This window comes from Odocoileus virginianus, chromosome 4, assembly GCF_023699985.2.
Source record: "Odocoileus virginianus isolate 20LAN1187 ecotype Illinois chromosome 4, Ovbor_1.2, whole genome shotgun sequence".
Lineage (NCBI taxonomy): Eukaryota > Metazoa > Chordata > Mammalia > Artiodactyla > Cervidae > Odocoileus > Odocoileus virginianus.
The window spans coordinates 45,983,225-46,008,922 of record NC_069677.1 but is presented as its reverse complement, the minus strand read 5'-3'; the positions used below and the strand labels follow the sequence as shown (position 1 = coordinate 46,008,922).

Here is a 25,698-nt window from a genome sequence, read left to right as displayed (position 1 = left end):
CCCATCACCTGGCAGGCAGGCACCTTCGAGTTTCCGGATATATGATCATCTTTAGAGCAGATTGAATTTTAAGCTGGGTTAATTATGGTAATTAACTCAGAGCCATTCTGGTGTGGCTTTGGAGAAGTGAAAATTGTCCTTCCTGCCTTTCTTCTCTGAGTGTCTCAGTGCATTCAGCTATTACAGGTAAATGTGTCTTACAAGGCTAGTATCTCTGCTTGGCTATGGAAGAAGTCGCCGTTGTGGTCAGGTTGAACATTATTCATTATTAAAATAAATTTGAAAACATATGACTGTTAAAATCATGATCACCAAACCAGAAACAAATAAAGATGAAGTTCCAACGTGGTTCCCTCTTATTCTTTCTCTGGTTAGCCTGCTTTCCTATTAGCCTAATCCTCCCTAAACGAGGTCTCAGAGTATAAGTAGAATCAATTTTTATTTGTCTGAAACTCACTAAAATGTAGCATCTTTTCTCTCACATCCTCATGGAGTTACCAGCTCATTACCTTTGATTTATTGGAGAGTCTGAAGTTCTTGACTGTAAGAAGAAACTGTTTCCCTCATTCTCTTGTGTCCTGAAATATTTGGCTCCAAATATTTTTTGGAGCCATAAAGTTCCTAATTTTTTGGTATCAAGAGTTTCATTAAATCTTTCCTCCCCTTTCTAAAGCTTTCCACATTTAAAGTAAGCTACCATGATTATGATGGGACTGAATTTTTTTTTTTTGAGTTTCAGCAAAAGTTACTATGAATCAATTCGTATTATATTTAGGTTCATGAGTCATACCCACATTATGTCCCTGGTAAAAGTTATGAAAGCCACAGAAAATAGGAGAAAAGGACCATATGAGGGTCTATTTATGGGTCCATGTTTGCTTTCCTACCTCAAATAGAAATACTCAACTCCGCACTCTCTGGGAAAATTAGTCTTTGATTCAAAAAGATGTTCTGTCACAGCATTACAGCCCTAACCATACCATGAGCCCGCCAGGACGTCTGAGGAAGAGAGACAGGCAGGCAACCAGGACAGAAACTTCCTCTCGGCAGGGCGTGTCCAGCTCCAAACAAAAGATGAGTCACTAGCTGCCACCAGAGGAAAGATAACTTAGCCGTTGTGTTCATGATTAAGAACCGTGCCGATTCACCCATGGACGACTTTCAGTGAGGCCAGTGCCTGGAGCCAAATGTAATCTTCCCAAGCTGTGTTGGGCGTGGAGAGTCATCTACAGAACAAGGTCAGTTTGTGACCCTGGCTGGGCACTCTACAGCTGAGCTTGGGTCCAGACCAATCTCCACAGTCACAGCTGCCTTGTGCTCTGACCATGGAGCCCATGAACAGAGTTGCTGCAGCTTACTGAAGGCGTCCGCTCGGAAAATGGCTTGCAAGAGACGGCGCAAGCAACCTGCTGAGCTCAGGCTCGGGTCCTTGCGATTGATGGTCAGTCAGTGCAAGTCCAGCTGGTAGGACTGAGACCGGCTGGGACCTGGGACTCTGTGCTGGCAGGCTTGCAGTTGTACTTCGACAAATATCTCCTGAAGCAGCAGAACATAAAGAAACAATTAGGGACTGAAGATAACTATGCTCAAGTGCAGGTGGGGCAAATCATGAACAATCAAATACAAAATGCCACAAACCAACTAAGCTTTCTGATGTGCTGAGAGCAAAAGCAGGGTCCTACCATGATACCTGCAGACAGCACTACCAAGAAGGTGAGCAGACCACTTAAGACATCCTTCTGGCCTGTCCGCCTATCCGCCCCTCCCCTCCCCCCATTTAAGGAACCAGCGTGCCTTCCTTGGAGAATGTGAGCAAGGGCACCTGTTATTCATTTTCTCTCCCTTTGCAGCAGCGTGAGTCCCAATAAAGCACTGCCTGAGTTCCTCCTCTGGCCTTTTATCAATTTCTATTGATTAAAATAGAACTCCTTGGAACTTCGGGCATTGCCCCCAAGGAGCGTCAGCACTTGTGCTGATGTTCAGGCAAAAAGACCCTCTAGGTGTCCAAGGGCAACCTCCAGTTCTGCCAGGACATGTTGGCATTTCCTGCCGCTCTCCTCAGCAGTGGCCAGAGGTTTCTTCTTCACCACGTCCTCTCCCGGGTCTGTGCTTCCAGCTCTGGGGGTCCTGTTACTACCCTAGGACTGAACTTTATTCTTACAGGTAATTTAGTGTTTTCTTTGAATTTGGGGAAGGGATAGTCAACTTCATTTACAAAAGGATGTAATCTGGAGTCCAAACAATGTGATCATTGGCAAGGGAGAATCTTTGTATTAGAGAACAAACTGGTCCTAACTCCCAATTTTAACATGACTAATTGGTATTTATCCTTAAATAACTCGGTGACTCAGGCATCACTTCATGTAGGAAGGCTTCTCTGAATTTCCCCACCTCCTTCCAAAGACACAGAGTCAGAAAATGAGAATGTATGGTCACCCTCTATAAAATTATGTCTCAATCTCAGAGTGCTTTCCATACTAATAGATCTCCTGTACTCACACAATCAGAAAATGATAGAATGCAAAAAAAAAAGAAAAAAGAAAAAGAAAAAATGTATGGTATGGGGATGGTTGACCTGGATATTCAGAATGTACCATTTCATCCGATGGTTAAGCACATTTCTTTAGCACAGTGCCTTGGTTCACACTTCAGCTCTCTCACTGACTGTAATCTTGAGCAAGTCACTTAACCTGTGCCTCAGCTTTCTCCACCTATAAAATAGGGATAAATAGTATCTACCCAAGAGGGTTGCTGTGAGAATTTAATGGATTATGTGTACAAAATGCTTACAACACTGCTTGACACATTGTAAACGCTACTGATGTGTTACCGATTATTGTTCTGGCATGTGGTTGGTCTAGTAAAAGAGGTAGAATTTGAGATGTACGTCAAGGATAAGTGAGTTGGGTAAAGACAACTTTTTACCAGGATGCAGGAACACACTTTTATAAGGCTATAAAAACTACTGGTTAAGGTGGTGTAGTTGTTTTCGTTTTATTTCTACTCGTCTCTATTCACTGCAGTGGTCTGGGAAAGTAATCCTTCGGTATTTGGCCCAGTGGAACTTACACTCCACTTCCCTACTCCTGAGCTCATGACAGATTCTGATATATTGATAATGGTATTCTTTCCAGTGAGAAGATGCAACCTTAGAATGTTTCTCACCATGGGCCTCCTGGGAGGCCCTGCCAATGATTGGAGGAACCAAGAAAATAAAACCACATACGGCATTCCTTGGTGAGTCCCCTGTTTCACCTCAGAGAGACTTAGAGCCTAAAGAAGTTAAGTGACTTGCCCAAGTGCCACACAGCCAGCCAGAGTGAGAACTAGAACTTGGACTTTTCTATTCTTTGGTTGATATTTGTCATTCCATCATATATAATGGTGTTTATTTTCCTAACATATCACTTGGCTTTAGTTCCTAATTAGAATGGCTTCTGACACCAAGTACATCAATGTAATTTTATTAATAAATGGTTAAATATACATATATAAAAATACACGTGTATGTATGTGTATATGCATGTGTGTAGATGTGTTGTCAAAAGTTCATCAGTAACAGAAGTAAAACCAATGAATCATTCATTGAACTGGTAATCAGTAAAAGTTGATTGTGTACACATCACAGAGACGCTTCACATACCAGGAACCCTCAAACCAAAACATGGAATGCGGCTCAAAGTGTATTGCTGAAAAACAAATTATTCATTGGGAAGACAGTGCCTTTTTTTTCTTCACCATGATTGGTTATAATATTAGAATTTTGTTAAATGATAGGGAACTGGGTTAGTGGTTGCCACATAATCTGTTTGGGGAAACAGTTGTAAGTTTTGCTCTTAATTTTCAGAGGCATAAGCAAGAAATGACCCAGGTCAAGTCGGTCTTGTAAAAAAACTAAATTAAGATTTGCTTGTATGATTGAACTGATTGTTTCTGCTCATGGAATTTTCCAGGCTGGTCTCTGTTTCTGATTTTGACAATATCACATATTTATTAAAGACATGTAGATGCAAATGAAACAATAGGAAACATGACACACTCATTCATCCAGGAGATGCCCTACACCATTGTAGTGAAATCCATAAGCCTTTCTTGCGCTGCAGCAGTGTTGATGGCACTATCTATCTGGCTTAACCAAATTATTGTGACATGATCTTGTACTAAGGTTGCAAATTGAAAAGCTCCGCCAGGCTCATCAACAGCAGACTGAGGATACTTAGAGCTTTGTGCCTGTAAGCATAAATTGTGATATTTTACAGCGTTTAAATGATGCATGATGAAATGATTGAAGACATCATTACGTGGAACGATATCCAGCAGGGAGTGTGATATTCTTAATGATTTAGCACTTTAAGCCCTTATGGGAGTGTTAAGTACTTTTACTAAAAAACTGTAGGGAAGTGGTGTTTGTTACAGTTAAGAGTGAATCTAGACCAACAGTAGAGACTTGGCTATATCATAGACATGTTCAGGGAACCTGGCAAATGGGAGAAAGTAAGTGGAGTGTCTGGTTATACGCTGAATGTGAGTGACTTAATTAGCATTGCTGAAAACCTGGTAAAGTGGTTCTCAATCTTGGCTGAATATTAGACTCACCTGGGGACTTTTAGCTCTCCCATGCTGGGGGCCTGCTCTAGGGATTGTGAATTAATTTTTTGGGTGGGCCAGGCAGTGGTGGTTTTCAAAGGTCGCAGATGATTCTAATGTTTAGCCTGAAATATGAATCAATGATGTGGTCCTTGGGGAGCAAATGTATCAATTAGCCTGGTTTTTTTGATCCTCCTTTTTAACAACTCTAGTGTAGGGATTGCTGTGAGAATAAATGTAGGAGCAGAGAGAAGGAGCGGCAGGTAGGAAAATACAAAGGATGGGGAACAATTTCTCAAAATCATCACCTACTTGTTCAGAGTTTGGGAACTCTCCTTATAGAAGAATCATTCAATACAATTTATAATGACAAATCATGTCTGGAATATGATTCTATGCTTCCTAACCTGGAATCGTAAAAATGACTTCAGATCAGTTCAGTTGCTCAGTCGTGTCTGACTCTTTGTGACCCCATGAACCGCAACATGCCAGGGCTCCCTGTCCACCAACAACTCCCGGAGTTTACTCAAACTCATGTCCATCAAGTCGGTGATGCCATCTAGCCATCTCATCCTCTGTTGTCCTCTTCTCCTCCTGCCCTCAATCTTTCCCAGCAGCAGGGTCTTTTCAAATCATCAATTAAATTCACTTAATGAACTTTTACAAGAATACATGGGGCAAAAAAGCATAGTCTCTGCTCTCCAGAAAATGACAGCTGGATAATTTTGTGGAAAATGACATAGGAGAGGCACAAAATATGCGTATTTGGACAATGGACTTTTCTTCTTCCCTCCCCTTCTTTGCAGCCAGGTACTTTCTGTCAGGCGAGTGTGTGCTCCTCGGTTCTGTCTCATCACAACAAAGATTTGGAGTGACGGACATTAAAGCCCTCTGCGTGTCACAGCTCTCGGGTCTTGGACAGACCGTGTTATAGCTCTCAGGTCTCAACAGACCGTGTTATAGCTCTTAGACAAATCAGTGTTACAGCTCTATTTTATTTAGAAAATAGCAGGACAATCCATCCTGTAGGCGTGAGGCCACGTTGACCCAAAGTCGTAAAGAGAAGAGTGCCCCAGCGCGCACGGGAGAGAGAGCGAGAGAGAGCCCCGGCCCTTTGGCTCCTCTTATATGTTTTTTTCTCCCCCTGGGCCTGCCCTGTGTAAATTGGGCTAGCCAGGAGTGTTGTTAGTTCTACCTGAGGTCTTCACTCCGGTCCTCGGACCTTCCTTTGTTCTATTTTTGTAGGCTTCTCCCTTCCTTATCTTTTAGCCACTGCCATTCTGGACTCCTTTTCCCTATTCTAACTACCTAACATTTCTAAGGTTCTTGAAAATGGAACTTGGGCAGGGAGGATGCTATTGCCTTTGTATAAGGTGTAAGAGATAAACTAAAAGAAGATCATATCCAACAGCTGATTTTTTTGGATCTTTTGTCTATTGGCTAGATCAGGGCATGAACCGCCTTCCCTCATTTTTAAATTCTACTTGGAGCTATACGTCTTCACCTCTGATTCCTCATCTTTCTCCCATCCGGCGGTGACAATTGAGGTCGCAGTGAATGACAGTAAAACCTTCCTGGGGCCACATGTAATACTTGGCAGGGTGAGGGCTAGGAGGAGGTTAAAAGGACTGAGGGGCTGTGGGGCATTGGGAGGATGGGGTATGGATTAGGTGTAGCTGCTGAATTGCAAGCTGAAGCCCCCAGAGAGGCCTCTCCCATAAACCCACTATTCATTGAGTGGATAGATTTTCTCACCTCAGCCACAGGTAAAAGACTGATTGATTGCTCTTTGGGATATTGTGTAATTGTTTGTTCATTTGTTTTATTTATAGACTATGTTTTTTTTTTTCTCCCCCACAACAATGATGGTTAATGCTAGGATTAGGAAGGATTTCAGAGAGAGGTCAGACGATTGTCAATAACCAAAGCTTCAGGAAGCTGAAGCTAGACTTTCATAGACTGTAGACTTTTTAATTGGAAAAGTCACTGGAGAGATTTCACTCCACTCTGATTTTGTAATGAAGTGACCTAACCTTGAGAAATAGTGATGGAGAGGAGTGGAGATGAGGTGAGGCAGAGGGAACCTTATAAGCCAGGCTATAAGAGAAGGGAAGACCAAAGACCTACTGGATAATGGAGAGATTAGCTGCCTGATTATTCAGGTTTTAACATTGGGTAAAAGTGAATTATTTTAACTAAAGAAACCGAAATATTAGTATGAACCAGATGTGAAGCATTTAGTTATGACTCATGTTAGAAAAAAATAAAAGATTAGGGTAGTTCTTGGAGAGATAAGGACAGAGGAGCAGCATTGTAATTTACTTGGAGGTGGTGTTGTTCAGTCAGTAAGTCATGTCTGATTCTTTGCGACCCCATCACCGCAGCACGCCAGGCTTCCCTGCCCTTCACTATCTCTCGGAGTTTGCTCAAACTCATGTCCGTTGAATCCGTGATACCATCCAGTCATCTCATTCTCTGTCACCCCCTTTTCCCCCTGCCCTCAATCTTTCCCAGCACCAGGGTGTTTTCCAATGAGCCAGCTCTTCCCATCAGGTGGCCAAAGTATTGGAGCTTCAGGTTCAGCATCAGTCCTTCCAGTAATTATTCAGGGTTGGTTTCCTTTAGGATTGCCTAGTTTGATCTCCTTGCTGTCAATTCGAAAGCATCAATTCTTCGGTGCTCAGCTTTCTTTATAGTCCAACTCTCACATCCATACATGACTAATGGAAAAACCATAGCTTTGACTAGATGGACCTTTGTTGGCAAAGGGATGTCTCTGCTTTTTAATGTGCTGTTTAAGAAGTGAGGCCTTCCCATGTAAGCTCTGAAAACAAAAGGATAATGCTTCTTCCTTTTCCTTTTTGCTCTTCACTGCTGCTGCTGCTGCTAAGTTGCATCAGTCGTGTCCGACTCTGCGACCCCATAGACAGCAGCCCAACAGGCTCCTCTGTCCCTGGGATTCTCCAGGCAAGAACACTGGAGTGGGTTGCCATTTCCTTCTCCACTACTCTCTCACATTTTCTCTCCTCTTCCCTTTCTCCAGTCAAGAGTCATCACTGAGTGGGAATCCAGGCTGAGTGACATGAGGCTCTCTCCAATAGTGCTTCCCGAGTGATGGAGATGGTGCCACCCAGGGAACTCACCTGCTGTGTGTGGGGACGGCCGTACCAGCAGAGGCTGGAAGGTGGGGCATAGGGGGCCCTTGCCTCCATTTTGCAGTCTCTCTCTGCCCCACAATCAGACATTGGGTTAAGTGTTATCTCTGTTAGAAGTAGAAATTCAACAATAAAAAGGAGCAATTTGAATTTTAAATTTCATGTGGAAATGATTAGGAGTATGAATATTGTCAATGGAATGCGTCATCACTGCTACAAAAATAGACTTTGGTATTACAGTAAAAGCAACTGTAATTTTATTTTGGAACTCCTTCTGCCTCCTCTTTCCTTATAATATCCAAGCAAATAATTGAAATAAAAAATTGGTCCTCTCTTCCCTGCTAACCCCACCATTAAATCTCCTCAATACTATCACATTCATTTTTATCAACATAATAATTCAAGAATGAATCAAAGAGAACACAAACTATGAAGTTTGCTCTCAAAGCCTTTTCAAGCTCTAGAATTTAGTGTTGGTTTAATTTAATCTGCAGGAATAACAATGCTACTGGTGTTTTGGTTAGTCAACTTCAATGATGCAATGTACCTAGAGAATAACATTCTATTTCATGGTGGAAAATTGTAGTCTTTCCTTTCAATAAGAAGTGTAAGGACTCTTGAAATACAGTGAAGCTTCAAAAGCTAGAAAAAGTAGGTGAAAATATATGAAGTTTGTTTCCTTGGACCTCTCAAAGACTATATCCTTTCTTTAGGGCAGCTAATCACTCTGCAAATAACTTTCCCAAAATGAGGAAGTTTCCTTTAGATGATTTTTAAAAAATACTTTATGTATTTAATGAAATTATTCCTTTGCTCCAACCCATAAGCAAGATATGTTGACTTTATAGCTCCAAAAATTCCATCCCATTACACTGTGTCTCTGTCTCTGATGCCACCACCTTAGTCTGGCTCTCATCTGTGTTGGCTCCATCTGCTCAGACTTATGCCCCCATTCCATCTTCTCACATACAACAACCAGTGGCCTCAATTAGAGTGTAGATGACCTCCCATCCCACACTGCACCTGCTGAAAGACCTGCAGTGAGGGAAGTTTGGATTACTCTAATGCAGTCCCCTCTCCCCCATCCTCTTGCTTTCTCTCCAACACTCTGCTGTTTCTTTCATAAGACTTTACAATAATTTGTAAACAGTTCATTTGCTTATTTTTTTATTGTATCATTTTGCCTACCAGATTGTATGACTCATAAATTCAGGGATATTTTTGTCTTGTTCATCTTTGGTTCCTAGTGGCAAGTGCAATAATGGACATGATGGCCTTTCCCCGCAGCATTTTTAAAATAAAAAATCTCAAGCATATACTATAGAGAACTTTATAATGAACACCTGAATACCTCACCCCTAGTTTCTACTGTACTTTCTTCAGCACGTATTTATCCATCTTTCCATTCCTCTATCTACCCATCAACACATGGTTGACTTTTAATACATTTGTTGAATGAATGGGTAAATGAAGAATTTACTCTTCGGTAAATAGAGGTTGATGTCCTAAGGTGACTCAACACAAACACTACGCTTCCTTGTTTCTGTGTGGACACAAGGTATGGGGAACTCTGTCATGCTCCGTACTGCATGTATCTGTTTAGCTCTGTACCAGGCATTGGGCCAGAAAACTGAGGAGGCCAGAGAAATGAGAAATAAGGACAAATGTCCTGCCTTCCAGGGTTACATGCTTGAATAGTGAGAAGATCCAAATATGTTAGTGATAGAAGAAGAAAGAAGTAGAGAATGTCGACTAGAGATTTTTTTTTTTTTTGCAGTCATGACTTGTTAATAAAGACCAACCAGTGCTATCGCAATGTTAAAACTGCGTGATTTCTTGGCCTTTTGTGTTTGCTGTTGCACAAGTAAGCAGAAACAGTTGTTGACTTAGACAATACCAATGAAGGAATATTTTATGATTCCTAGTTTAGCGAGTGACAAATGCAAGCCCATTGAAACCATGAAACTCCTAGCTTTTTGTTTTTTTAAGTTCTGTACATACCATTGAAATATACACATTATAGAAGCAAAGGAAAACATATAAAAAGTATTGCTTATCTAGGCTAACTATGGTCAAGGTAAAGTGCATCTCTGCCTAGTCTGCAAAATTGACAGAGAAGAGCATGTAGAGCTTTCTTCCTTCTGCATGCAGAGAGTTTTTTTTTCCAACTACAGTCAGTTATATTTTTTGGACCCTGCATTTATTATTTTGATTGCTCAGAGGAAATGCTTACCTTTGAAGTGACATCCTGGGGCAGTGCTTTGCAATATCCTTTATTAAGCTTTACTGTGTCTATTCACATTTATTTTAATTCTTATTTTTAGAAGGAGGATTTTAAGAAGGTCAATGCATTTAAGAAGGTCAGTGATTGAATTCCAAGAGTACTTAGCAGGGGTCCATGTATATAAGGGTGTTGAATCATTGTGAACTGGGAATGCGTCCAAGTTCATGCTTAACTGAGAATCCTCTGTGAAATATTTAAAAGTGAAAGCGTTCTTATAAAATGGGCCCATGGGCCTGGACAACATAGAAATGGGAAACACAGCACTACAGAAGCAGCAGAAGCAGAGCTGAGATCTGGGCTTGTTGTTCTTCTGATCTTGGCTATATCCCCAGGCCCTCACCCCTTTTATTGATGACATTCTGCTTCCTAGCATGTGAGGGGCCCTCAGACAATTAACTTTCATTTACTCACATTGTCCTCCCCTGGGCTTCTATGTTGCAAATATTTCAGGGCCCAGTATGGTCCTGACCTGGATTTGCTTCCTGGCTTTGCCACTAGTAGTTAAAGGACCTTGAACATGAAATGTACTTTTTCTAAGTTCTAGGTTCCTTATCTGTAACTGGGAGACCTTAATACCTATTTGAACATGTAAAGCATGTCCGCCATGTAGAAGACTCTTGATAAATGTAGTCTTACCCTACCATCTTAAGATCAGTTGCCACCTTGGATTAGTAAGAAATGATGTTTGCAGAGAAGTATGGATGTAAGCATCTATGTGTTGAGTGCAATAGGAGGAAAAAGGAAATCTGGAGGTGGATATTTTATTTATAAAATTAAACCTAATTTTATTTTGCAAAAATCAGCAAATACATGTTCAGATCTGGTTTATCTTCAAAACACGTTTTGTTTTTTAACAAACATGCAAGGTAATTTGGCATGCCAAGCATCTTTCTCTCTAGCTCTCCTTGAAATTTTCTTTCATAACACAAAGAAGGGTGCAAATATTATCCAAAAACTATTTATATCTTTTACCCTCCAGAATTACTAACATTAATATTTATTGAGAGGAAAGGAAAACTGCAAGGTTTGTTCTTTGGCATTCACATTTGACTCAACAGTATAATTAAAAACTTGTATTGGTTTCTAAGATAAACACTTTGAAGTAAATTTAATAAATCTTGTTTTTGCTCTACAAAGGAGCCACTATATCAAAGCATTTAACTGAAGCTGTCAAGTTCCTGCTGGTAGAATATTACTTCCAGCCTATCTATTAGCTTTTCTTCCTGTAGCCCAATATATGATCCCTACCACCCTCTCCACTGAGTGAAAGCTCAGAAAGGAGGCAATTTCTTGTCTCTTTCCCCTCAGCATCATGCAAGGCAAGGCGGCATCACAATCACAATATCTGAATTTATTTTGATTATATATTTTTTCTTATGCTTAAAATTATTTTGTATTATAGTACTTACTGGGTTATCTAAAATCAACACTGTTGATTTTGAACTGTTATAAAGCCAGACTTTTAGAGGCATTTGAAACAATTCATGAACCGTGTCTGATCGGAGTTAATTGCCTTCAACCAATGCCTTCAATTCTTTTGCACTTGAAGGAAAAGAATTTTAGAATCAGCAGGTTCCTAGAAAATAAGACTTTAGGGGTCTATATAATTTATTCAGGTCTTTTTGTATGTTGTAAACAAAGATAGGATACTTTGACAGTAGCTTATGAACAAATTTTTAAAAAATATATCCTTCACTACAGAATAGGTTTCAAGGGAGCATTTTAAATATGCCTCTGATAGGTCTCTTATGAGCCTATCTTCCAGAAGAAGCTTATAGGCAATTTACCAATTAAAAACAAAATCTAAACTTATAGATTTAAGTTGAGAGAATATGGTATGTGACGTAAGGTCATTGTGTTATCCATGGTCTAATGCACAACATAGCGTGTACAAAAGAACCTAAAGAGACATCTATCTCAAATTTCAGGCAGGATCTAAGACTGCATAGAGAGGGGAGAGCTTTCCTGGTCAGACAGTGAAAGAAGCCACAGTATTCACCTAAATCAATGCGTTGGAAGCAGCATACACATATGCAATGCCAGTTCGCAGAATGCAGAAAAGATCAATTAGAAATTGTACTGTGATAGCCACACATTTTGGAGAAAAATTCCCAAGCCAGGCGAATGTGGATGGGGATAAAAACATAGGCGGTGTACACCACCATAGCAAAGATGGTTAGTAGGATGGTATTGAACATAGATTGCTCCCAAGGCTCCAAGACAGCACAGCAGCTAATGATTTGATATTGATAGTAGAGCCAGGATAAATAGTCCTTCACACGCTTGAAATCCATGGCTGGTTCCTTCAAGCTGCAGCAAGTCTGTCCTGTTAAACAAGGTAACAGATTAGAACCAAACATAAATAAGGCACTGTACACAGAATCTCCTTAGATTTTCATGATCTCAGCATGTAAAAAATTTTCAAAGAAGGTTAATGATCATTGAGTGAATTACTAATAGGAATATTACATGGAAATAATAAATAGCATGTTAATCATAGGAATTAATAATATTGTCATTATTGCTAATAATTACTACTAGAATTAATAGCAATATTAATAGTAATATTTATCTAAAAATCATAAATGTTAGTAATAATTCTAGTGATACTAGTATCTACAATTGAGGCTAACCACATTTTCTTTAGCCCTGTACATTAAGAGAAATAAATATGAATTTTCTATTTCCTACAACATATATTTTGGAAGAAGAAGTTTAAAAAATAGTATGCGGGAAAGAGTTAATATAGCAAGCCTGAGGCTGCTATCTTTAGAAGGGCCATTGGCTGGCATCTGGGAACTTGGCTTTTGGAATGTTCTCTTCACTCCCTAATGGATAAGGATGATTCACCATGCCTAGACTGTGCAAACACTGTAATTTATGGTGAACACCTGCTTTATTCTAGGAGCCTGGAATTTTTGTAATTGCCAGACAAAGAATGTCCATGTAGCCAGCCCCAATAAAAATCTTGGTGCTGAGTCTCTAATGGGCTGCCCTAGGCAGAAACTTGACATGTATCATGGTACTTTTCATTGGTAAAGAAAGAAGCACATTCTGGGTGTCCACTCACGGGAGGGAGAGAACATCTGAAGCCTATAAATGAAATTTCTTCAGACTCTGCCCATGTCTCTCTTCCTTGCTGATCCTGTTGTTTATTATTTGGCTACAGTAAGCCTTAGCTGTGAGTGTGAATATATGCTGAGTCCTATGAGTTTTCTAGTGAGGCACTTGACATGTGGTTGGTCTTAGAAACTTGGAAACAAAGGGGAAGCCGAAAGTGTACCTTTGGGTGGTCATTTGGTTTGGGGGTAGAGAACTTATGAAAACCAAAAAAATGTTTTGTTGGCCCTGAGACAGGATCACAGTTAAAAATTCCTAGAAGGAAGGCCATCAGACACTCACAGACATGGTGTGTGTCCTTGTAGACACGAGCTGACCTGTGCTTGTTCTGCTTACTCCTCAGGATGTCATGGTGCCACATAATCCAAGTCCATCTTGATGACTTACTATTCAAGTCACAGTTACATTTTATGAAGATCATTCCTATGTTCTGACATGAATGCATCTCTCTTTTCTTTGATTCTCATTTGAGTAAAAGCAATATATTTTTGCTGCAAAAGACTGTGGACTCCTCAGGTTATGGGGAGATTCTCATGATCTTAAGACCTAGCATAAAGACAGTCATCAGCAAATACTTGCTGAACAAATAAGCAAATGAATGAATAACATGTAACTAACTTAAAAAAAAAATAGAGATGACTCATAGTCTGGACCTCAGTGGGATATGGTTGGCTATTGCTGATTTTCAACAGCTTGGCTTTGATAATAAGTAACCCTTTCTGATAAGGATAATTTCCACAAAAACTTAAAATGGGAAAGCCTTTGTGTTACCAGGTCATGATTATTTGTAATAATGGTCATAATAATCCAAATAAGTAGATAATACAAACTGAAGTTGTTTTCACTTTCCTATGAAAAGAAAAGTGAGCCTCTCATCTTTTCTAGAAGCCAGAGTGGGGACTAAGTCATTGGATACAAATGCATTGTCTTGGCAGGTGGACTTCAGTGAGAAGTTACCTCCAGTGTTCTTCATTCCTAACTCTAGTTGTAGAGAAAGAGCAAAGGTCAAAGGTCTTAGAGAGAATGAGTGACAGGAGGAGTGATAATTTTAGTGAATAATATCCAAGCAAGCAAGACTTTCCACTGATAGACTGATAGAGAAAATTTGGAGATAATGACTATTTGAGCTTTTAGGCTGTTTCGTTAGACAACTGTATGTTTCAAACTAAATTTGATTTTTAAGAATCTCATTCATGGATACCCATACTTGCTCCCTCTTCATTACTTAGACAGTTTAGGGTGGTGCCAGGTAAGTGACTAGGAACGTGCGAGTCCAGTCATCAGGTATGAAGTCCCAGACTATGCTGGGTGAAGGTGGGAGAATGATGGTTCAGGGAGGCCCAGACCTTCCCCTTACGAAGCTTGATCCAGTTGGGAAGACAAGTAGCAATCAAACAATGTACATCAATATATAATTATCAACTACATTATGCCCTAAAGGACAGGAGCGATGTATAAAGGGGCTGTGGGAAAATTAATCCAGACTGAGTATATGTCTCTGAGGAAGAGATATTTGAGGTAAAATCCAAGAGATGATTGTGAGTCTAACAGATAAGTCAGGTGGGGAGAATGGCCAAGACAGAAGAATCGACTTGTGTTTGGAAGGAGTCTGATGAGTGGTTGGGTGGGGCAGTGAATGGAGCACAGAATCTGGGGAGGGAGACTGGGAGTGTGAGAAAACTGAAGAGGAGGGGATGACCAGAGTGAGGCCACACACCCTGAGCTTGAACCTATGAGTGAGGGGGCTCCAGAGGTTTTTAATACGGGAATGCTGTAGTGGGCTTGAGAGGATGAGGCTTAAAGTTCATACAGACATGTTGCCTTCCCTGTATCCTAAAGCCAAGTTGAAATGCTTTTGAATTTTCAGTAAATCTATGCCTCTGCCCTCCCATGGGAACTACTCATTCAGAATCAACCATGTACTGAAAATCTGTTTAAAATATTTTCAATTACTCTTTTTACTTTTATAAATGAGATAAATCACTCTTTTAGAAATATCATTGACTTTTCCCCCTATACATCTTAGCTTTTAAAAAATGTACTAATTAATTGCCTAGCCATTGGTTTCTCTTAAAAAATTAAACTTCTTGCTTGAGCAGCCCCAGTGGACACCTTGATTGTACCCTTGTGAGGGATCCTGAGCCAGAGGCACTGAGCTAACTTGTGCCCAAATTTCTAAGCCATGGAAGTCCTGAGGTGGTCAGTGTTCATTGTTTTTAGCTGTTAAAGTCAAACAATCAAGGAAACAACAGCTCTAGAGCATACCAACATGCATCACACCAAAGCTGGATACTTGGTAAAGACTTGGTTACATATTGCTAACAATTTAAAGGATTAAGATCGAACTTTTTTATTCTCGCCCATTTCTCCAGTGCCCCGGATCACTTCCCAGCCCTCTCAGTTCTCAGCTCTGACAAGCTTTTATGGTCCCATTTCATTCCAGTCTCACAAAGTAGCAGAATCAATAAAAAACATGGATGTCCCCCTTTCCTTTGGTTCTTTTCCCCCTTACTAATGAGATGCAGTTTTAAAGATTATCTATTTACTGTTGGTCATGAAAAGGTGAGAAGAGAAGAGAGTTGGTTATTATTGGTAAACCATCTGCTACAACCTATTGTTAGAATATACAGTATATTTAGATTCTAGATTTGCTTAGATAATATGCTTTTCCTTCCTTTTGAGTCTATTTTTAAATTTCCTATGGGACAACATGTAAGATTTAAGAAAACCACTTTAGACAACTTAAGATGAGCGATGTGGGAAGGAGAATTCGTTCATTCATTAAACAACTGCGCTTTGAGCACTGCTCTGTGGTTTTTTCTGAGTAGTAACAGCTTCAGAAGGAATCCATTCCAAAATGGCATTGCAGACAGAAGATGCTCTTCTTGGCAGCAGCAAACTGGACCAGGTAGCAAGCATGCAGTGATGGGGGCCAGGAATGAGCACTAAATGAGGGGAAAGGGCATGGAAAATGCTAAGAAGCAAGCTAGGAAAACTGGCTGAATTTGGGAAATAAGATGAGAAAAATGGCGGGAAATAAGACGAGAAAAATGGCATGAAATTAATTATCCACAGGTAGCCTGGAACTGCTATTGTTGTTGTGTAGTTGCTAAGTTGTGTTCAACTCTTTTGTGACCCCATGATCTATAGCCTGCCAGGCTCCTCTGTCGATGGGATTTCCCAGGCAAGAATATTGGAGTAGGTTGCCATTTCCTTCTCTAGGGGCTCTTCTTCACCAGGAATTGAACCCACATCTTCTGCATCTCCTGCATTGGCAGGATACTTTATCACTGAGCCACCAGGAAAGCCCAACCTGGAACTAGATAACAGCAAACATCTTAATGTCTTAATTTTCACAGTGAAGTGTGAAATTAACTTGCCCTTAAAGACCTGATGGCATATCCTAGTAATGCTAAAAAAAGACTCAAAATGCTTACTCTATTTAAGCATACTATGCATCTCCTTGTTTTTAATTATGTGTTTTTTAAAAGATGATTTCCTGTATATGGAAAAGAGGGGGCAAGTAGTTTGTTTTTCCTCTTCTTCCTGCTTCTTTTAATTTTTCCTCTAAACTTGATGATTTTTTAAAAACCCTCTTAAATGTTTAAGGAGGTTGTGCATTCAAAGGTGACACTGCCTAAGCACATGGTGGTATGTGTTCAGTAGTACAGTGGCCTGGATGGGTTTGGCTCTAGCAGCTGAAGCTGTGTGTAATGCCTTAAGGCGAGTGGGGAGGGCTGGGAGCCCCTGTGGGACACAAAGTCAGTGAAGTGCTCGGTAAAAAAATGGGGGTGGGACAAAGGCCAGCACTGTTGCTTGGAGGGATGGATTGTGAGGCCAGAGGAAAAGGTTTCTCTGGGCCATTGTTTGATTTTTAATGTTTCTTTCTTTTAATGGAAGTATAGTGGTCAATGTTGTGTTAGCTTCAGGTATATAGCAGTGATTCAATTTCTATGTGTATTTATATGTGTAAGTGTGTGTAAATATACGTGTATATACATATATACGTATGTATGTATGTATGTATGTATATGTGACTAAGCCTAAGCACTGGTTCAAGTTCTGACTCCCCCACTTGCTGGGCATGTAGACTTGGCACAGTTACTTAATTATTCTGGACCTCAAGTTCCTCATCTGTAAATGGAAATAACAATCCCTTCTGTTTAAGGTTGCTGTTAGGATTAGCAAAAATGCAAGCAAAGCATCAAGTAAAGGGATTTGTATATGGAAGAAGTACATAGATAGGAAGATGGAATCTAACCAGAGAAAGACTTTCCTCTCTCTCTACCTTCCTTTTTATTTACTACCATCCTGGTAATTGCATTAGGAACTGGAGATTCCATAGTGACTAAGACAATCATGGCCACTGTCCCCAAGAGTGATAATTATAATTTAGCTGGATATATTCCACATATATGCATTTTAGACAATATTCACCATGTGTTAAGTAGCTAAAGTGTAATCCTAGAATGTTAGTGTCTGGATGGACTTGTAGAATCCCCTAGACCTAGTCATTAATTTTAAAGAAAAGGGTCAAGCCTATGTGGCTAAACATTAAATGGATATTAAATTGCTTGATGTCAAATTGGTTTGTCAAACCAAATTAAAGTGACTAGATTATTCCAGGTGGTGAATACCCTGTGTTTGTGAACTGATGTTGGATGAAAGAAGTAGACATTTCAGTGGAGGCTTTCTGTGATCTTCAAAGATTCAAAGTTGAGCAAGGACATTGGTATCAAGTGTGTAGGTATCTGGAAGAATTTCAGCCCCACCTTCTCTCAATTTCCCCAGATTCTACTCTTCTCTTACTCAAGACTCCTGAAACCCCAGATTCGCTTCCAGTCAAATAAAGGTCTGAAGGCCCACTTATTGCAGATATTACTGGGAACTGGCGAAAGCCAAGGCTCCTGTTACCAGTGTACAACTTAGCATGGATAAAAGACCTAAAGTGGAGTTTTGCCAAGTTGAGGGGAGAAAAAGCTGGGAGGAAGAGATTATTAGAGAATGATTACGAGAGTCTTGGGAACCAGAGGGAGAGAGAGATTCCTGCAGGGAACCCAGGGAATGAATGGGGACACAGTGACAGTAGAAAACAGGAGAACTTGGAATTCCCCTAAGAAGTTACATCATAACTGATTGGAGAGTTAGTGGCTATTTTTACTTTCTGAATGATTTTTTTATTTCTGAATATGGTCACTGAATGATTTCTCTCTCACTAGATTGTATACAGCGAGGAAAGGTAAATTTTAATCTCGTCTCTCACAGTGAGAGGGAGAAGTCCTGGGACTTGGGATCCACATTAGTCAGGGACAAAACTTTCTTCTGGCCTGAGCAGAGAAGAAGGTTAGAATAAATAGAGCAATAAAAAACCTCATATGCTCACATAAACCCATGTAATCTATGAGTCACGAAATGAGAACACTGTTAAAGGAAACTTCAGGGTGGGGAAAAAAGTAGAGGCTGGGCTTGCTCAGGAGGCTTTTTGGTTTTGGATCTCTCCATGGGAACGGAAGTGGTAAAAAGTTAGGCAACCACAATGAAAGATGAGTACTTGATGATTTGTCAGGGTGGTGTTTACCTTGGGAATACTGCAAAAGACTTGATCCTGCAGCCCTCTTCTGCCTAAAGAAAGTACTCCAAATGATTGGATTTTCTAAGAAAGGGATTTTCCTTTCTAAACATTGGTAAAAAATGAATCTTCCCTCTCTAGGTGGGTGTGGGACCTAACACATTTTGGTTTAAATCTCTTTCTAAAATGTCAGAATCCAGGGCTAAAGAGAAAAGTCAGAAGGATCTACAATTGATCGTGGGCTAACTCCTTCCCAACTTATTTTGGAATCCTACGTCAATCACTCAGCTTTTTCTGTGCTTCATATTTGGAATCTGAAAACCTGAGAAGTGGGAAAAGTATCCTGCCTGCTGCCGCAGAGGGAGATGCTGTATCTAAAAAGAGATTGTGTCTGTACTTGGAAGTAGCTTTCTTTAGAAAGAGCTCAATATGACTGACTCAAGTTGAAGCCTTCCTTTAATTAACCAATTCATTTAGAGAGGGAGCAGAGTGATTTCCTTCCAAAGACTACAGTGTGAAAAGTGGTGATAAACGAGAGTAAATTTACAGAGGAGACTGATAAGCTCAGTCAGCTGATCAAGGCCACTATCAACAGTGATAACTCAGGCTGACAGTATGTATCCATGATATCATGGCATGAAAATGGCACTTTTCTACTGTCTTTCTCTCCTAAACTCAGCCTCAGTCTAATCATGAGAAAAAACACCAGACAAATTTCAACAGAAGAGCCTCTTACAAAATGCCTGCCCTTAAAATTCTTAGTACTTAAAACTCTCAAGGTCATCAGAAACAGGCAAAAACAGAAAAATTGTCACTGCCCAAAGCAGCCTAAGGAAACATGACAACTAAATGTAGTATTTTAGCCTAGATGGAATCCTGAAAAAAGAAAAAGGATTTTAGCTAAAAGAAAGTAAATTTGAGTAATGTATTGGCTTTAACAATAGCACATCAACACTGGCTCATTAATTAGAACACATGTCATACTAATGTAAGATGTTGATAGCAGAAATTGAGTGTAGCGCATACGGTAATTTGCTGTATTACTGTCTCAGTTTTTCTGTAGGTCTAAAAATGTGCTAAATATTCTAATTTTCTAACAAAAGCAAAAAAAAAAAAAATTAAGAAAGTCCTAAAACATCTAGTTATCCTAACTCCAAACTGCAGTGAATTTTGCTTATATTGTCTTTCCCTTCTGGAAGTCTCTTCCTCATAACTCTGAATGTAGCTAAATAATAGCCTTCCACAAAAGACTGACTTTCAAACATTTTCAAACACAATACAGAAGAAAAGCACACTTTACACTGTGATCCAAGGTATACACACACACACATACCTTTAACTGAAATAAGCACCTCTCAAAATAAACTCTTTAGTGCATGCTGACATTTTATTTCCTATTCTACTCCATTCATTTCTGTTCTGCTGTCTTCTGTGTTATTGTCTTCATTCATTAAAAAATACCGACTATGAACCACCACATCAGTTTTGGGGGGCTGTGTTGCACAGCTTGCAGGATCTTAGTTACCCGACCAGAGATCCAACCTGGGACATGGCAGCGAAAGCCCAGAATCCTAACCTCTGGGTCACCAGAGAACTCCCTACCACATCTATTTCTTAACCCACCAATTGCAACCTGAGTTGGAAAAACTCTCCTTTAAGGTTTAACCCAAGATGTCTCTGCATTGTCCAATTTGGCAAATTTAAATTTAAATTTAAAATTTTAGTGCTCAGTAGCCGCATGTGGCTCATGGCTACCATACTGGACAGCACAGATACAGAATATTTCCATCACTGCAAAAAATTTTCTTGGACAGTGCTGTGGACTCTTTCCATCTCTTGTTTGGACTAATGTAACAGCCCATCTACCACTTGTCTCCTTTTCACCTGACACTCCTCCATGCTGTTGCTGGAATTAACTTTCTAAAATAACAGATTTATTTTTCTGCTTGAAATCTTTCAATAGCTCTCCATTTCCTATGAAATGAAACATTCATCTAAGACCTCCACCTCTTGAACTTTCCTGCTAAATGCCATTCACTCTTAAGCTTCTATGTTCACCTGCTTTCCTTTTCTAGAAATATTTTTTCTTTTAGATAAAATCTTATTTGTTTTCAAGATGTAGCTCCTATATTCTCTCTTCTAGGAAACATTCTCAGGAGACTACCTTTCCCAAGGAATGTATATTGCTTTCTTCTATGGGTTACCATTGTAGCAAATATACTGTGTTATAATTAGCCACATATTCAATACAATGTTTCCCCATTAGACTATGAGGTCTGTGAATACTGAGGATATGCCACAGTCATCTCTCTATCGCCAGTGTCTGGAATGGGATACTTACACACCGGCTCATGAGCTGGTTGGCTGGCTGACTGACTTACTGAACTGTAAGGTTGTGGAGCACAGGGACCACACTTGTACTTATTAAATATTTCCATAGCACAATGTGGGTATAAAAGGAACTTATGAATTCTCATTGTCTGCTTTCAGGCAATGAGTTTTAGACATATTGTTTTCTAAGTACTGTCAAATTCAGTGTAATCTGTTTTTTGTAAGATGGAAGGGAGTTGGTACTAATTTTTTTTATTATGACAAATGCTTTTTAATTTTCCAGTACTGTTCAAAGTTCATGGACTCTGTGGGGGAAATAAAAACACTTCTAAAGTTGTCTTAAATCCCATTAAAATAACTTTTTACAAGGGAATATTCCAGGTGAGTAACAATTTAAGATTGGAAGGTAGAAAAGTGGTTCTAATGGGAATAATTCCAGGATGAAAACATCTGAAGACCTGAAGTGTATTACAGCTTTTTTTTCTCTTCATCTCTTTTTCTCTTTATTTCTCTTAATTCATTCATTACTTTGTGTCTTTGAGAAAGTTCCAAGGTCTGTGTCACAGCCTGTCTATGTGAAATGGAGACAATTGGTAATTTTCTCTGTTTCAGTGATGTAATAAGGAATGGAGGCATAGTTTGTGAGTTCTTTAGGAATATTTGTAAGAGTCATAGTGATAGTAATAGATGTTTGTTTTTGTTCCTTGTGGATTGGTACAACTTTAAACTATTTGCAAGATTTTATTAATTATAATTTAGAGTCAAAGATTCTTCAAAGAATAGTCTATAATGGTCACCTCAACAACGGAGTGCTTTGGGAAAAAACCTCAGTCCTATTTATGTTTGCTAGATGAATTGCCTAATACATTAAGAAATTGTAACAAAACAACACATATATATAGTCACTGCCACAAACCATTACTTGAAAGGTGTTACAATCTTCACACAATTTTTTAAATGTATTTTGGGCAGGGCCACCACATACCATTGTGTGGACTGTGTGTTGCCTAAGTTTGTGTCATTGTTCATATCTTGAGGACCTAACCACAAACTGCTTCTCTATATGAACACAATTTGATTGACAGAGGTACAAATTTGTATTATTAAGGAAAAAGCTCACATTGTGTCTGTGTAAGAATCAGACATAACAATAGTTTATTGACTTCCTCTGAGTTTGGCTCTAAGTTTTCTGTGGGTGACTCCGGTTTTTTTCTGTATCCCACAGAAGGTTCTATTTTTGCTTAACATTTTCTGGAGAATTTCCTTTTCATCTTAAAATACTCTCCAGCCACCCTTTGGCAAGTCAGATACCAAGGTGAATATTAGATATCAGACCAGAAGTGATGGATTTGAAGTCCAGATCTTCAGAGGGAGCTTTGAAAAAAAAAGACAAACAAAAAACTTAAAAGTTTGTGAGAAGCAAATGAAATAACTATAGGGCAATTAAGGAACTTTCTTTATACTTTCATGAATTAGATGAACAATTTATAGACTCCTCGAAGAGGAAGAAATAAACAATTCTAAGTTGAAGCATGTTTCTGCTTTTAGGCAGCTAAGTTACTCAATTTTATACTCTGATACTTAGAAGTGAGTTACTGAAATAGTATACTAAGAGGAAAAAGTTTCAGCCACAATTGAGCCCAGTTGTTGTTGGTATGGTGTTAGTCTGTGTAATATACAAGAGTAGAGTATTTTTGTGGAACCAAACTTTTGGCTTCCAATTTCCACTAAGACCAACAAAAGCAAAACAATAGAAAACACGTATTTCTAGTCCAACTATCAACTGAGGCCATTGGGCAACACAATGTGTGTTGAAATACTAATTTCAAAGCAGTCCTTGCTGTTTCTCATTTTATGACAGACTCTAGAGGAATTTATGAATGAAGGACTTCTCTCTGGGAAAGGAAATTTGGAATTTCACTTTAAGAGAAAATTTCATAATCATTTAGGAAATACAAAATTCAGATTAGATCAATTTCAATGTCATGTGGCTATTAAAAAGGTGATGCATATAATAAAACCAAGAAAAAAAAAGCAGTACACATATTAATGCTGAATAGATGTTATGCATAGGAAGAGGAACTTGTAATAGGGGATGATATAGTTATTCCTGGTATCCTGTCATTAACTCATATAGAAACAGGGTGAGGGGTATTTCCTGATGGTCCAGTGGTTAGGATGCTGTGATTTCACCACGTCTGGATTCAGTCCCTGGTCAGGAAACTAAGATTCTGCAAGCCATGTGAGGACAAAAAAAAAAAAAAAAAAAAGCCTCTTTAAAGAAAACCAGCAAAAAAAAAAAAAAAAAAAAGAAAGAAACAGGGCAAGTATCCTTCTTTATTTCTGCTAACTTGGGAATGGAGAGTAGGACTTCTGGACCAACTTTTTAACTCTAATGTCACTTCCTAGGATGAACCTCTTTACTTTATTGTTTTATTAAAAAAAAGAAAGAAAAACCCTGTTATCCTAAGGAAAGAAGATAGAGTACAGCTTCTGGGTTGTTTTTTTCCTTCTGCAGATATTGTTCCCAAAGGTTACCAATTTGTTTTTTGTTCTTAGAAGTAAAACGTGAATACAGCTACAACACTAACAGTTGACTTAAAGACATGAACAGTTATTTTTAAATGTCATTAAATGTACACACATGTTAAAGCACATTATTCACAATAGCCAAAAAACAATCCAAATGTCTATTGGCAGGTGAAAGGATAAGCAAAATGTATTAATAGCATATACCTACAATGGAATATTATTTATTTTTAGAAAGTAAAGAAATTCTGACACATGCTGTAACAAGGATGAACTTTGAGGATATTATGCCAAGTAAAATAAACTAGTCATAAAAAGACAAATGCTGTATGATTTCACTTATCTGAGATATCTGGAGTGGTCAAACTCAAACAAAGTAGGATAGTGATTACCAGGGGCTGGAGAAAGGGAGAAACTGGGACTTGCTCATTGGGTATGAAATTTCAGTTTTGCAAGATACATTAAAAATACTCAGAACAGTATCTTTTAAAAGTCATTGAGAGTCTCAATTTGTAGTGGGCACTACTAGTCTAGCAAAATTGCTTGGATGGACCATCTGTAGTTGAATAAATGAATGACCCTAAAATGTCTTCAAATAATCATTTTAAGGTCCCAGTTGGGGTTTTCCTCTCCTTGGCTTTCAGGATATAAGAGGAAAATTGGAAACTGCTGAAATGCAAAGAATCTTCTGAGAGGAGTGTTGATCTATTTAGGTTGACTCTTGGCATCTGTGAAATTTTCAAAGTTTAATTTCCTATAGTACTTGTGGAAATTATAAATTCTGTGATATGCTTACCTGTTTTTGACAAGACTGTGAAATAAGGGGCTCATAAGACCCCCAAACCCAGAATATTTAAAAGTAAATGGAAAAGTGGCTAAATCATTTGACTGAAGCTATTACTTTTGTACTGTCATTATAGACCCCTTTACTGGCAACTATGTGCCATGTACATCATAACAATTCTGACTTTCTCTTTTCATCCCCAGATCTTCACCATCAAACCTATACTTTGGTAAAGGAAATACCCGCTTACTGTTCGTTTCTAAGGACTCAGTTTCCTTAGGAGCTAGAAGCCTGGAGCACAAAAAATCAAGCCTTTCTCTCATCCCTGCCTAATGCCATTATATTTGATGTGTCTTCAGAAATAGAAGACTTTTTTTCCCCAAGGAGTCTGAAGGCAAAGAAGGTGAGTTACTACAATACCGATCTGTAAAAAGCATACCTGCTAAGCATTTGTTCCCAGTGTTCTGCCAAAGGAAATCTGGCTGCATAAGCAGTTGGTCAACCAAGACTCTTCCGATAGTATTTTCTAATACTAATTTTCTGGGTTTTTTTTTTGTCCTTTGGGGGCAATTTTTTGGATGACACTGAATAGATTTACTCATAAAACTTTCAATTGCTTTTATTTTTCTGTCCTTCCTCCTCCTCCTCTTTCTTTTCCTCTTTCTTCTGGCTTGTTCTTTACATCTTACTGCGTTGTCTGGAAAGCTTTTGGTGATGAGTTCAATTTTTTGGTGATTAGTAACATTGAACTTGCATAGGTGTGATATTTTTGGTGACAATAGTAAGATACTCTTGCTGGTTTTTTTTTTTTTTTTTTCAATACCCTTTTACTGCCCTCACCTGACTTGCTTTTGTATCTCAGTTATCACTGCTTTTAAGAAAACGGAATGGAGGGCTAAGCTGACTCCAACGCTCATGGAGATAGATACAGCACTGTCGAGGTGTTCTCTCTGCTAACCCCCAGCTCAGGGGAGATTTCCCTACTGGGTTGGTTAGCATGTAGGTCAGTTTCTAGGTAGAACAGGGGGAGTTGAGAATGGAGGAGCAGGAGTAATAGAGCTACCTGTCAAGACATCATTGCCTTTAGGCAAAGAAATTAATTAGATTTTATAATCTGATACTTAGAAGTGAGTTACTTAAGTGAGATACTAAAAGAAAAAAGCATCAGTGACAATTTAGTCTAGTGGATATCTCATTCTTCTGGGCAGAATGGTATAGACATATTACGCTGGCTTCATTCTCCTTCACCTGCTCCCAGGTACAGGGGTTTCTGCATGCTTCTAGCGAAAAGCAGAAAAGGGCTGAGCTCCAAGATTATTCTTCTAAATAAGTAACAATT

General features: G+C 39.1%; 1 protein-coding gene and 1 pseudogene across 3 annotated transcripts in view; both read right to left on the bottom strand.

Moving 5' to 3' along the window:
- Positions 1-246: 246 nt before the first annotated feature.
- Positions 247-7,832, bottom strand: LOC110144658 (MAD2L1-binding protein-like; annotated as a pseudogene).
- A 2,953-nt stretch (positions 7,833-10,785) lies between these two features.
- The window catches only part of SPTSSB (serine palmitoyltransferase small subunit B), a 29,702-nt gene continuing 14,789 nt past the window's right edge, over positions 10,786-25,698 (bottom strand). For all 3 annotated transcript variants that reach the window (XM_070466478.1, XM_070466480.1, XM_070466479.1), the window contains exon 4: positions 10,786-12,352. In XM_070466478.1, coding sequence (XP_070322579.1) covers positions 12,090-12,320 — 231 coding nt within the window. In that variant the 5' untranslated portion in view covers positions 12,321-12,352 and the 3' untranslated portion in view covers positions 10,786-12,089. The remainder of the gene's footprint in view (positions 12,353-25,698) is intronic.